The sequence below is a fragment of the Bombus fervidus genome, chromosome 13, assembly GCF_041682495.2.
Source record: "Bombus fervidus isolate BK054 chromosome 13, iyBomFerv1, whole genome shotgun sequence".
Lineage (NCBI taxonomy): Eukaryota > Metazoa > Arthropoda > Insecta > Hymenoptera > Apidae > Bombus > Bombus fervidus.
The window spans coordinates 267,257-282,789 of NC_091529.1; the positions used below are offsets into that span (position 1 = coordinate 267,257).

The window sequence follows — 15,533 nt, forward strand, 5'->3', positions numbered from 1 at the left end:
ATAGTTTTTACTGTTTTCTTAATTTTGTTAGTGACTTTCCATAGGGAGTAGTCGGTATTCTCATGCGCGGATAGTGATTCGATGAATTTTGAGAATTCGTTATTATGATGTTCCCTTATTTTATTCTTTAGTTCCTTTGCAAGTTTATTTAGGTTTTTCTTGTTTTCTCGTGTTCTCTGTTTTTGCCATTTTGCTTTCGCTTTTCTTTTTTCCCTGATTTTGTCTAGGATGTCCTGCGGAATAATTTTTGATTGCCTGCTATTTGTTTCATAGGTGGTGGTTGCCCACGCTGCTTCCTGTATTATTTCTGTCAAAGTTGCTACTGCCTGCTCAATGTGTTCAGGTGTTTTCAACGGGATATTGCAGTTGATTTTGTTTTCGATCAGCTCTTCGAAAGTTTGCCAGTTGGTGGTTTTATTGCAAAGCGACTCTGACTTGTTATAAAGTAGAGGTTTGCTTGTATATTCTATTATAATTGGTGTATGGTCGGAGTTAAGCTCGAGGCTGGTTGCTATTTTTAATTTGCTTACATTTAGCCCTTTTGTTACTGCAAAATCCAACAGGTCAGGTATTTTATTGGGGTCTGTCGGCCAGTACGTTGGTTTTCCCGTAGATAGTACGTTGAGGTTGCTGCTTCTAATGTATTTTTCCAATGTTCTACCTCTCGGCGTGCTAATTCTCGAACCCCATAATGTGTGCTTTGCATTAAAGTCTCCTGCCGCTATATATTTGTCGCCTAAGGATTGGAAGTACTCTTCCCATTTTTTAAGTGTCATTTTGTGTCTCGGAGGTACATATACTGCCGACATCTGGAAGTAATTGTCATTGGTTTGTATTGTGACAGTGGTTGCTTGTAGGTGTTCTTGATGTGTTTGACTATGTAAGTGATGCTTGATGTCATTTTTTATTATTACTGCAGTTCCTCCATGTGCTTTACCTGAGGGATGTTTGGTATCGTAGATGGTGTAGTACGGTATTTTCATGTAGTTTTTTAGAGTGAAATGTGTTTCTGAGACAAGTAGTATATCAATATTATTTTTATACAAAAATATTTTAGTTTCGTGGGCTCGCTGTTGCAAGCCATTGGAGTTCCAGACTGCTATTTTCAAAATGTCCATCTCTATTTTTTACTTAGTAAGTTTGTGAGTAGTTGTAACATGATTGTTGTTTGTTGTACTTGTTGTCTTAGTATTGTGTTTAGCTCACTTACCATTTTTCCTAACATTTCCATACCTTTAATGGATTGTTTGAGCATTTCTTTGATGTCTGTAACGTCTTCGATGTTATTGTTTTCATTCTGATTGATTGCAAGCGTTGGTTTGCTAATGTTTTTAGTTACTTGTGCGTAGCTTCGTTTACCTTGGGGATCTATGTTTCTGCTTATAGCGTTTAGTTCTTGTTGTGCTTTCAATGTTGTTTCGTTATCCGTTATACTTTGTTGTGGTTGTTGGTCATTGTGTGATCTGTTGCGAAGTGGAGGAAACAGTTTACGTTGTATTTGTTTCCTTATTTCACATCCTTTGTAGCTGGCTGGGTGGTTTCCGTTACAATTATAGCATTTAACTTCTTCTATTTTTCCTGTGTATGGGCAGTGTATTGTTAGGTGATTTTTTGCACATTTAACACATGCCGGGCTTCTGTTGCAATAATTTTTTGTGTGTCTGTATTGTTGACATCGCATGCATTGTGGTATATCTTTTTTGTAGCGTGGTGGTTCCACTGTTACAATTGTATTTAGTATTTTTTTGATTTCATAAATTTCCTTGTTATTGGTTCTGGGTTCAAGTTCTATTAAGGATAATGGCAATGGTTGCTTCGTATCGTATCTTGTCATATTGTTTATTGCTCTTGTTTCATGGCCAATTTTTCCTAATTCTTCACTTAATTTTTTTGTGTTAGTTTTTGGATGTAAACCTCTTATAACTATTTTATAGCTCCTTTCCGTTTTGAGTTGGTACGTGTGGTATATAGCATTTTTTTCCTTTAGTTCTTTTATCACTTTCCTATAAACTTCTGGGGTGTTTGTTTGAATTTTTACTTGTTCTAATTTTGTTTGTTTTATTGTGTAGTTATCCTTCCCGACTATATTGTTTAGTAGATCAATAAGCGGGTCTATTATTTGGGTCTCAACAAATATTGGTGGTGGTTTTGATATGTAAGGTGTTTTAGTTGTGGTTTTGCTTGTCGGGTCATTGTCTATTTCTTCCGTTAGTGAGCTGAAGGAGTTTCTTAAAGGTAATTCTTGCAGCCATCGCTGCTTTTCTGTATCTGGGTTTCCTGCAGCATTTGTGCCTGGAATTATTTTACGTTTTTTGCTAGTCTTTGCTAGCTTCCAGTTTTCGTCCTGGTAACTTATTTTGTTGTCGTGTCTGCACTCCTCCTGTCTCCGCTGCTCTTCCATTTCTTCTATTTCCATATCATTTTGGTTGTTATTATTTTGCTGTTGTTGCTGTAAGCCTGGTAAATCTGACGACCCTTTTATGTAATATTTTTCTCCATTGGTTGCAATCTTGATCGTTGATATCTGCTGCTGCATTGTTTGTCACTATCACTATTCGTAGCACTTCTCTGAATCACTTGACTGGAGCACACGTTTGCTTACACACATCTGTTCGCCTCGGTTGCCCGAGCGAGACTGACTTAAAGGATGTTTCAAATTTTCTATTTTGTCCATATTACAAAGTTGACGAAGCTCAGTCATTTAATTTTAACGTACTTCCATTATCATAGTTAATCCACGTCTCATGCCTCGCGGACAATCTTATTTGAGCTATAATTCTGCTATATACTCTTTGGGTCTTCAATTTTGGGTATTCTTCATAATTGGGCTTCGTTAGGTCTTTAATATATTACAAATTGGCCAGGATTTAAGGTTTTTTGTCGGTCCTCTGTGAAAAATTTAGTTTCCACTCTATTGCTTAAAAGATATACCAGCTCCGAAAATTTATTTTCATGATTCAGAAATCCAGCAAACAAATTCCATCAAATACCTTAGTCTTCGTTTGGACAACAAACTAAACTAGAAAATTTATATTCGAGAGAAAATTAAACAAATAAAAACTAGTAGAAAAACTATTAAATGGTTCATAACCAGAAACTCCAAGCTGAATACAAACAGTAAAGTAAACTATAGATCTACAAAACTATTACCAAACTCATATAGACATATGTAATTCAACTCTGAAGCATGGCTGCCAAATCCCATATAAAGAAAATAGAAAATCTACAATCAGTTATTCTAAGAACTACATTATACACATTGAGATATGTAAGAAACGATGACATAAAGAAGAGTAACTAAAATAACTAAAAATCCCAACAGTGGAGTACATTAATATAGGGTAAAAAGCCATCTTGCTAAAAGTTGTTATTGAAGTTTATTCAGATGGCTCAAAAGGAAACACTCTTTACATCTACTTGCACCTAATAACCGACACATGGTTTCATACCGATGCAACGTTAACTTTCAAATAAATAAATAAATAAAATAAATGTAAGTAATTGTAACTATACAATTAAAAATAGTTAGTAAAAAAAATCTAAAAAAAAAATACCTATTCCTTATATTAGGTAATTGATTTAATAATTCTTGTCTATTGGTTATTTGTAGAACGTCTCCTCCGTTTATTTCTCTTAATTTATCTTCTAATAAAATGTGCCAATTGCAATTTCTGTAGTTCAATATACTACTACCAAATACCACTCGCATGTAGTGCTGTTGATGTCACTTGAATAGATGTATCTTCGTTTCCAATTTTGCATTTTACCTCCATTGGCTTCCAAATTGTATTTAACAATACTCTACCTTTGCTCATGAAATAGTTAGCCGTTTATTCGAGAGGTCCTGATGCACAAGAGTGCGCTCCTAAATATGTATACGTTTTTATTACTTCTAGTGTTGACTCGTTATACCTGTATTCTTTAACTTGTTTCTTTTTCTTCCCTGCTTTTTAGACAATTATTGTTTTTAACTTATCTATGTTTACTATTAAATCATTTTCCTAAACATATTGTAATTTTCGTTGCGAAATCTCTATATCACTTGTCCTTCTCCCATCCACAAATGTGACTCTTAACAATACGTTCTCGTCAATAGTTTTAATCATTCTTATTATCTACGAACTCAGTTTCATGCAAAACAGCTTTGAGAATTTTGGAAAATCTATGAATGCTGCTAGTAATTTCCCATTTCTTCACTTTAGTTGGAGTGCGCTTTTTTGGTATTCAACATCAACAGGTTATCTTTGCACCCCTCTGTTTACACTAAATCTTGCTTGTCTTTCCGGAAGGATTTCATAATTATTATAATTTATTACAATAATATAACTTTTGCAAATAGTTTTAACAATTGTTTCCTATGTTGAATCACAATCTGTTTCATGAATACAAAATTCTGATTAATCGTTTCCTTGATAATTTAATTTAAATATTACACGAAACCAGCGAAAAACCGAATTAATACTTAAGAATATGTACATAAATATTTCGGTACTTCTAAATTATTACAAATATATAAAATATGTTTTATATGAAACATTTTAATCTAATTTTAGCTTTTGATCTTATCTCGGGTAACTATATACATATTGTTAATAGATATCAACAAAGGCAATAATTGATATTAGTTAGTACAATTAAAAGAGCAATAATCGAAGGTGAATGAATACTAGTCCTACAGAGATCAATAATCAATGTCGGTGTGTTATCGCGATTGAAACAACTATATGTTTCCAGCTACTTTCTAAAAGTTTATGTAGATTTTATGAAGTGTTAGGTATTTATTAGTAATAAACGGAATTCCTGAGTGATGTAGATATCTATCTTGTTTTAATTTGAATTTTTCAGAGAATTTGAGCCTACTTATAACAGGCAATAACAGTAAAGAAACGTTCTTCGATCATATTTTTCGAAATGTAAAAAAATATCAATCTTTAAGCGAATTTCGACAGCTGTCCAAATACTTGTGCACGGTATCGTACGCAGGTAGGGTTTAAACTCCCTTCTGAACCATTTCATACGACACAAAAAATATCAATCGGTCTACTATAAAATGATCTAAGTTGATCACTAGACTGCAGATTTTTATGCATTGATAAGAAATTTGAAGATACTGAAATGCACAAAATGCGTATGATGTGCAAAATCCTATAAAGTATTCAAATTAGAATATTCGTTATATTATTTACTATGCAAAATGTTCTTGTGTTTCGTTTCTCTAATCGTATTCATAAAAATATGAATTCGCATAAATAGGTGCAATCTGCTAATCATGTTATCCTTAACGTAACAAAAGGATTAACCGCATCATGGAGGAACTCAAGCAAAGGAAAATAAACAACGGAAAGAAGACTCACGTTGGTGGTGTACCGTTTTGCCCGCTGCTCAGTTCCGTGATGTGCATCGCTTGCAGAGTTTGCATAGCCGCGCATATCTTGCGATTCCGGCACTCCTCGTAGAAAACAAGACTGAACCCGTAGGTTCTGTGCCCGTCCTCCTTGGTGAGCACGAACGAGTGAAATGTCGGTTCCACCGAGTGTTTCTGGGTTCGGAATCTCAGGCCGCTCGGCAGGCAGAGCTGCAAGATTGAATATCTAATGAACAGACGTTACACACAACGCCTTTTCATTTCTCCACTACTTCTTTCCTTCGTCTTTTCTTCTTCTACTTTTTACCATTCACATCTAGGACGCGCCAGCCTACATAACTCTGTTGATCGCGAATAATGTGTACCCAGTTTACCGTATATACATCGAGTATTTTGCACTCTTAATTTTACGTCCCAGTAATTCTGTTAGAGCTTGGCGAAAAGTACCTACCGTGCCTTTTCCTTTCTCTATATTTGAGGGTGTTTTCGAGAGAAGCCATTCGAGGTAAATTTCGTGGAATCGGATAGATAAATGAAAAATGGTTTCTCTATTTTAAAAGAACTTTTTAATTGTTATGAAAATAAATATTTCATCTCAAAATCAAATAAAAACATTAAATTTTAAAAAATCCTGTTAAAGAAAATGAAAAATATAGCTCAACATCTTGTCTCTTCGTGTAAGGTATCAAATTTATTTAAAAAAGGTCATTGATAGTGTAAAAATAAAATTAAAAATATGAGAAATATAATTTGTATAAAATGTTAAAGACAATAGAATATAGCATAAATTAAATATACCATAAAGAATATAGCATATATTCTTTAGGTATTCAAATGACAAACTATGAAAATATCTTTACTATATGTATATAAAATACTTTATACTTTTAATCTTTCAATTTATTGATTCTATCAAACTTGCAACTTGTCAAAAGCATTGTTTCTCTTCTTTCTTCTATCCTTAACAGAATTTTCAACGGAACTACATGAAGTCATGCGATAGAAATGGTTGAATAAATAAAGAGCAGTCTTTCTGTGTGAGTATATTGCGCGGTAAGGAACTTTTAAGAAAGTATAGTTTGAGAAACGTATATTTTTCGCGGGCACTTTTAGGGCGTATAGAGTGTTGAATTTTTATAATAATTATACGTTATTAGTATTTTATAGATACGTTTGAAAATACATAAATTGACGAGTAGAGTAAAAATATGTAGAAATTGGCATTATTAATATGATTCTCATTTTAGTTTTTAGATCGTGAAATGATGCATTAGTATGTTATCTGATGAAGTTTAGAAAGTATTAATATAAATTTACAAGATTTATATGAGTTTCATGTCTACTTGTAACTGCAATACGAATTTGAGCTATCTTTGAATGATGAACACAATAATAATAATTCTTTTTTAATTTCAATATCGTTTAGCATATAGGGAACAGGATATAAGATATCGAATAGGAAATATTATACTTATACCTGTAGCGGTACTCGACAGTAAACTTTCCAACAGTTTCTGTCCCGTGACTCGCTACACAAAGATCCTATTCTTCGCATAAGATGATTGCCAGATGTCGATACATCCTCACAGAATATTTTCAGCTAGCCTAAGGACCCGCTAGAAATCTTAGGATTTATTTAGTTAAAGTTCTCCAAAGGGACAAATAGTCCTTCTCTTAGCAGTCCCTAAATCTATCACCTACTATGGGAAGATACGAGAAATCTGCTTTTTTCACGTACGATGTTTCCCGCTAGCAACTTTCTTTCAAGGGTATTTAGCATCCTTTTCTAACCAACAACACAAAATTAGCCAATTAACAACGACGTCCATTTCCCTCACTTTCCGAACCAAGGCTTTCCTCAACGAATCCGATGATCTCGCATCCTTAGACACACCCCATTATAGTTTTCCTCTGCAGCATCATCGTGACGGAAAGTCAATCGTTACACATCGGTCCGATTCAATAGTTGGTAGTTCGCAATAATTGAACAGAGTTCCTCGGCATCTTAAACAATCATCATCCGAACCTATATCGCGCATTAAAACGCATCGACCAGAAGTCAAACTTGTAATCGCGAGTCCAGCGCAAAATGTACATATAGAGTATATCATAATAAGTATACATATTGTTAAATATACGCAAATGTTTCTTCCTATCACTATCACGACCCATCACCTCATACCGAAAATGCTAAAACATAATTCATTAAAACATTAGGTGCAAACATTTTGACTGTTATTGTTCTCTTTCTTCTTGCTCTCATTGATGCCCTTTGTTTTTAGACTTCGACGGTTAATTACTGTCTATATTTTTAACATTATATACTGAGACATTAAATCGTAAATACATATAAAATTTCATAGTTTTATCTGTACCATTCAAGAAATCATGGTATGTTCATATAATGATGTGACAACATCATGCACTGATCATTTATGTAATTATGTAATTCGTATGCAGATTAGTAGAACATAATTGAAAAAAATTTCGTTTATATTAAGCTAAATTTTCTTCGTAATCGCTTGAAACCATTATTTCTTTGTACTTTTAAATAAAACATGTTAACTGTTTCAACTTTTGATAATTAGAATAGCCAATCTCGTTCTTTACGTTCTCATAGTGCATTCACACTTCGAAAAAAGAAATTGATGAAAACTGTTATTGAATATCACTCTACCAAACAGTATTTAGAAATACCCCATAATGATTATTAAAAGCATGCACGAAAGGAAGAAAATCACATATGGTCCAAATGATCTGTGATAAAGTTCTAGGTGATACGAAATTCCCTAGTTTCTAAGGTCAACAAAAATTAAAATCAGTTCGTACGAATATCGTGAAATTTTGAAAAAATTGTTTCTCACATTATGATTCTCAGAAACGATAATTGTTGTTAATAACGTACCATGCACACAGCGTGTTCGTCGAAGGGGTTCCATGGTACAGAATCAGGATAATGTCCCAAAACTTTGCTTTTATACGCTCGATCCAGAGGTGTACATTGTAAGGAGTCACCTGAAATAAAAAGGACAATATTTTGTTAAATTTCTAAGTTATATAAAACATTTTAATCATTTGCGTGCATGTGCATGTACATAATTACCCATATATAAATATGATATAAAAAGGATAATAATACAAAAAATTTGTTTTCGTAATATTTTTTCTCTCTTCGGATTTCATGCTAATTTCTTCGTAATAAACACTAATTTACATTAATTTGCTCTAGTTCTGTCTAAGTTAAACAAATTCAAAGGATCCTTTCCTTTTCAAGGACGTTGGGTCAAAAGATAAAAATGCATGTATTATATTATATTATATTATATTATAACGAATATTCATTGAAGAAATATTATTTCTTTAATAATTAATGTATAAAAATGACAATTATTTATGAAAACTGAATAATTTAGTTATTTTTACTTTTTAACAGTTAATCCTCGACTGATATTGATGCGTTAAATGACTGTAACTAACTAGATTAGATTCCTTAACTTTAAGGGTATTTTTATTATTTTGTTATGTATATAATATATCGCGTAAAATATAGAATAGAAATATAGAACGCGTAAAATATTTTAATATTAAGCAATCCCTATTTTAAATTGTACTGGTTATTTATGTTCTAACGATAGCAGTTGAGAGATAAAATCAGATAAGTGCATTTATTAATCAATTTTTTAGTTTCTTTACAAGCATCGACTTTCTTTTAATGCTAGATCTGCCAACTTTTCATATGCAATGAAATATATTGTACATAGTTAACTAAGAGTAAATATTAATATTAAAAAATATACGTACATACTTGCACGTTTTTGTAATTAGGAAGACAAAAAATCTGATATTAATCATTTTGATTGGTTTGGTAGTTCTAGCGTTAATTATGTTAAAAATTTATTAATAATAATCATGTTCTTTAAAGAAACATTAACAATTTAGGCGATGTAATTAATATGCTCATTGTTTGACTTTTTGATTACTTTTAATAAATCTTTACAGAACTGTTAATTATTCTCCATTCCAAAGAAATTAATTATTTTGTACCGGTAAACTAAAAAAAGGTGTATGTGTTAGAGATTAATTAAATTCACATGTTGTGCATACATTGTCTTCAAGTAAGTTAAAACATTTATGATCATAAACAACACGTTACGAAAATGATGAGTTGTAATGCTTGTTAACGATAAGTGGAGACCGTGACCTTTTAACCAAATACTTGATCATGTTCTTCTTTTTAATCAATCTTCGGGTCTTTTCTTAGAGCTAAACGAGGTAGAATCTACACATATTACAAATTTGTTCAAAACTTGTTCTTTCCGTTTCTTATAAAATTTTATATTGTACTTGAATAATTTTCAATGTCACACTAGAAAACAAAAAAATTACAATAACGTAACACAATTATTTGTCAGGAATTGCACGACTGCAATCTTCTGTGTAAATATTTTTAGTATATTGAACAATAGAAGTTGCATTGATCTTACAGCAGTTGCATATTATAATCACAATAAAATGATATCTTTTTTATGATCTTATATGTATATACTATCTTAGTTCAATGATAGTTATAATACATGGACTTAAAAAAAATAAGAACCTAACCTAGGATATTAAATTTAAATACTCAATTTAATCGCATTATAATATTTTATCATATACAGCTACGACGATTATACAGAATGAAACCATTACAGTTCGAGGCCCCGCACATTAGCGACAATTTGTCCTGCGATAGTTTTATCGTTAACGATTAGGGCAACTGTCTATATGAATGTGCGTATATTTGACAACACGGTTACTGGTCTTCTATTTTTGTTATCGCTCGCATCAATCAAAGTTCAATTTTTTCCTCTAATAATGCCATACACAAATGCTAAAGCAACAGCGATTTTGTTGCTAGTGCTAGCCTCTGATTCATCTGATCTGTAATTTTAGAATTAAAGATATGCACTCTACTTCTGAACACTAGTGTACATTTCTATACCCTAGATCGCAAGATATTCCAAAACATTATATGATTTTCAACGCCTACATCCTCACACAATCATGTCCAATCTCCAAACCTCGTAACACTTTCGACCCAAGTATTTGACAGAAGCCTCTCTTTACAGACAGAGTATCATCACAGCGAAATAATTAGTGCAAATTCCTCGTTGTACGAGAAACGTTCAAGTCGGTCAACCATTCTACGAGAAAAGTGATGTGCATACGTGTTCCAGATGAGACAGAAAAGACGCACACACATATAGAAAAGGGAGAGATTCGACATTTAAAAAAGAGTTTTAGCAGGGGTGCATTTATTTTACTCCAGTTTGCACATTGTTCTTGGTTCAGCACAGCCTAAGTGCATCTTGGAAGCTGCAATTCCTACAGCAAGAAAAGGTGTGTGTGTGTGTGTGTGTGTGTGTGTGTGTGTGTGTGTGTGTGTGTGTGTGTGTGTGTGTGTGTGTGTGTGTGTGTGTGTGTGTGTGTGTGTGTGTGTGTGTGTGTGTGTGTGTGTGTGTGTGTGTGAGAGAGAGAGAGAGAGAGAAATAGAGGAGCAAGAGGGCTCTCCTCCTTTTCTCAGAAAAATTAGAGTCTCTCCACGACAGCGTACAACTTGTTATTGAACGTGGTACATATTCCAGAGCAGCTCGACCTGAATGAGACTGTTGAAAGTCTTGGCGATGTTCCAGTTGCCTCGCACACGACGGACACAACAGCACCCTTGTACGGGGTTAATCGTTCATGATCGAACAACTACCCAGGAAGGCAGTGGAATGCATATGATGTGGGCTCGTCGAGCGAGAATTTGATTACGCGGGGTGCATAATTGTTGGCTAACGGAAACGGATCCTCAGCGAAGACAGGACATTATCAGAATAAACTCTTATTCAAATATTTATTTAAATAATAACATATTTAGAAAATAAGTTATTTTAATATTTTTTATTTTATTTCAGTGATTTTCAACCTTTTTCATCTCGTCGTAAAAAATATATTATATTTGGTTCAAGACGGGATATTTACACTGTACGGCTATGATTGTATTGGCTGTTACCACTTTTTTATTTGCCAATATAATCGAATAAATTATTACATGCTTTAGAAATTTTTGTGGCACATTGGTTGAAGATCGCTAAGTTTAAAATTGAATTTCACCTTGAAACTATAATCTCTGGTACACGGAATTTCTATTTCAAAATTCTGATGCGTAAATCGAAGTACATATACTATATACCTTTACGTATTAGTTAACATTTAAGATATTCCATTGATGTTCAACACTGCAGATGTTTTCGTTATTTTAATAAATGAAAATATTCTGCAACGAGCTGAATCAGATGCTGCTAGGTCAATCAATATATGGAGATGATCCATAATTTCCCAGTTTAATTCTTGAATGCTTTTTGAAATTATAAAACTCATAGATACTTACGAGTTTTCAAAACAAAAAATACTCAATTTTACTATCTGAAATTTACTCAATTGAATATATATATAGCTACGTCGGAGTTAATAGTTAACGTAGTTAACAGTGGTGTGCAAAAGTTTCCTATCAGATATCTCGCTACATGATGCTGTGCATAATTTCCTTTCTTAATTCAATTTCTAAAAGTGGACCAATTCTTTGAGCAAAAAATACGGCCAAAACCATTATATTTCGTCCATCGTATTTTAATGTTGGTAACTGATATGTCACATCATATTTTTCCAACAAGGCGTCTCCTATATTGTCTTCTGCCATTTCTGAATAGATTAAATTTTAATTTACCAGAAAATGCCACATCTTTCCAATCGTCGATTGTTCAGTTTAAATTCTGATTCTTCTTACTAATGAAAGGATATTTTGTACCTGATCTAGCTAAAAGATCGTTAGATAGAAGATAGACGTTTTGTCACAGTCGAGGCGACTAATATTAGGAATTCCTTTCTCGCGTATTTCGTAGGCTATTTAAAGAGTACTCTTTTTTACATCTACTGTAGATTTTCTTTTTATTAGTTGGTCAACTCTTTTAATACTTTTTCATGGTCTTTTACATCGTGGTTGTTCTTCTAGGCTTTTTTCAGAACGATATTTTTTCATGTCATTTACCGTAGATACTGAAGCGGTCTCGTGAGACGGTTTGCCAGTTTTTGACAAATCAACTATTCTCCCGATAATCAATAGAAGTATTTTCATGTCTTCCTTAACTGCTGCGACGACGCATTAGTAACTAATTCTGATATGTTGACATCCATATGCAACGCAAACAAAGCGTAATAAACTTTGAATACATTTGAAGATACGCTTGGCCGGAAAATTTTGAAAGCGTCGTATTGACGATTTTGTAAACATCTATATAAAGGATAATAAAGAGTTTATTATTTGTAACACTGTTTTCTCTTAGTTGTCGTGCCTGTACATCCAGTAATAGTTCACACTGATCTACATATCGCTTTTACTAAATAATATGAAAAATATATCTGACCGGAAATTTTTGCACGCTAGTGTATACTCGAAACATTTCATGCCGGAAAAATATGTCTTTTTCATACTATCACTTAACCACTAGTCATATAAAAATACTTACACGTGTTCTTTTTAATTGACTTTTTAACATTGTATAATTCTTTTCACAGAGTAATTTTAAATTGAAATATAATAATTCTATATATTTATAATGGACGTACTTTTATGTAATTAGTGGTTAAGTAGAAATATGGATAAGACTTCTATGAAAATGTAAAATATGAATTCGTTACTTGCGATAATATCATTTTGAAAATAATGATCGAATAATCAATTTGAAAAATATTTAAAAAATGATATAGGTCTCCTTTTCATAAGTAAAAGAAAAGGAACGATTCAATAATCATTAATACGTATATCCATTTCGGCGTGTTCCCAAGAAGCGGGCTCGGTTTTACAATAATTGCTTATTTAAGATATCCCGCTCGTACTTCCACCGCTCACGCTTTTCTCGCGTCTCTTTCTCTCTCGCGTCTCTCATCCACTCCAACTTACTGTACTAAATTCTATTCTATTATTCTAATCTTTACTATACTATACTATACTATCTTTGGTTTCCTAACTCTACATATATTCACATCTTGTCTCATCCGTTTGTACTTTTACTTCTTTTTTCTTATTGCACTATCCTTCTTTAATATTGTTGCTTATAACATATTTATTAAGCGTTGTAACTGTTTCCTTAAACAATTCCAATTGCCTGCAACATTCCACCGCTTCCTCTTTGAACTCCTCCGCAACTATCTCCCCGTTCCTTAAACGTGGTTTTATTTAGTTCTTCGCATTTGAAAAGTAGATTAGTATTCCTGTGTACCTTTTGCATAGCATACACTTCCTCGTATTTTCACTATCTCAACATTTATTGTCGTCTTCCAGATTTTCATACACGATACTTGTCTTTAATTTCTTTTCTGTTCTGTAGGTATTTCGGTAGTTGTGTGTGTGATTCCATCTCCTTACACATCTCATTGTATTTTCCTTGTAATTTTCCATGTAATGTTTGTCTGTCTATTTCAATCTTTTTTTACTTTCAATTTTTCACTCATCTTTCCCCTTCTTCTTTTCTGTTTTTTTATACGTTCTTATTTATAACCGCTTTCATTGGTACATTTTATCCTTTACTCTCTCCTCTTTCGTTTCCCTCTGACTTTTAATCTTCTCCTCCACGTACTTTTCCAGCAATATTATTCAAAAATTATTATTATACATTTACAAAATGAATATATTCTATATATTTGTGAAATAAATAGAAACTTCATAATAATAATTGTAAGAAATTCAATTTCTTCAGATGTAAAATTTACGTCACGATAGAAATTCACAATCATTGCCCAGAGAAAAGATTCTTTCAAAATGACAAATTCGTAATTTTTCATAGACATTTTATAGATTTATGATGGCGCATTTTTTTGTTTGAATGATCTTTTGTAAAGTATATGAATAAAAAGGCTTGCTTTTCTTATTGCGTTATAAACATTATCCTATTCCTTGCATCTTAATTTCTTTGATACAAGTTTTATACTGTAGTTTCCGGTAGTTCTAGTCAAGAATGGGCACATTTTATTTGAAGTAAAGATAATAAATAAATAGATCAAATAATTTCTCCAAATAATATTACAAATGAATTTATTTGAAAATAAAGACGTTTTCAAATAAATTCCAGAATTTAATTTGAGAAATAAATTATTTCCAAATTATTTACTTGCCAAATATTTGATCATTTTAAATAATACTAGAAGACAGAGGATAACAAATAATTGTTTCTCTCGTATACGAGGTATTGTATATTTATTTCTTATGAAATGTTTGCCTTAGGAATAACTGAATAATGTAATATTTCGTCAGATCAAGGAGCGCGAAAGATAAGAAACTGTATATTATAATGTTTTAAATCAGAATAATTAAAATTTATGTTCCTGTTTTTATATACTTAGAAATGCTGATATATACTGACGGATATAGAGTAATTATAAAGTTATTTTCATGATACAGCATACTGTAATTTCGTTAATGCTTGTAAAATTAAGTTTCGAAGTTTCAAAAGACTTCCCTACTTTTCTTTTAGTTGTTGAAGTTTAGAAATATCGATTTAAGTTAGCAAATTCTTCTTTTAGGAAAGTTAAAATTCAAAAAAGTTACGAAAAGTTAGAGAAGAAAAAGCGAAAGAGTTGAAATAAAGAAGAGTTGAAAGAGTGCCCTGCAGTCCAAGTGACTTGTAAACTGGTTGCAAAGTTTGTTTTTTTTTTTTTATTTGCGTTTAATTTACAATCAATTCTCGTTAGAGAATTTTAAATAAATTTATCTGGCGTGGTACTATGACATGATTAATAAGTGTTTATATTATGTTTAATTCTATTTAAATCTAGTGCCTAGGTCTAAGATGTAATGTCTTTTTAGCCTGCGGATCTGTTCCGACGTGTCGAGTAGTTGAATAATTAGGGGGATTTGATGGTTGTTAACTCTTGTGTTATGTCTATTGCTGCATTTGGATAATTCTTCTTTGACTGTGGGTATCTTGAGGTCGTGATGTATTGTTTCGTTGGTGACGTACCACGGTGTATCTACTAGGGACTCTTAAGGTTTTCGATTGGAGTCGTTGAAGAATTTCTATGTTGGAATTACTTGCTGTTCCCCATAGTTGGATTCCATAGGACCAAACAAGTTTTAATATGGCCT

The 15,533-nt window shown here is 32.4% G+C and overlaps 1 protein-coding gene across 4 annotated transcripts in view; it reads right to left on the minus strand.

Moving 5' to 3' along the window:
- Positions 1-15,533, minus strand: part of Pns (DENN domain containing pinstripe) — a 75,004-nt gene that overhangs the window by 21,986 nt on the left and 37,485 nt on the right. For all 4 annotated transcript variants that reach the window (XM_072015702.1, XM_072015705.1, XM_072015704.1 and 1 more), the window contains exons 2-3: positions 8,271-8,380; positions 5,355-5,575 (exon numbers count right to left, since the gene is read on the minus strand). In XM_072015702.1, the coding sequence (XP_071871803.1) occupies positions 5,355-5,575; positions 8,271-8,380 (331 nt within the window). The remainder of the gene's footprint in view (positions 1-5,354; positions 5,576-8,270; positions 8,381-15,533) is intronic.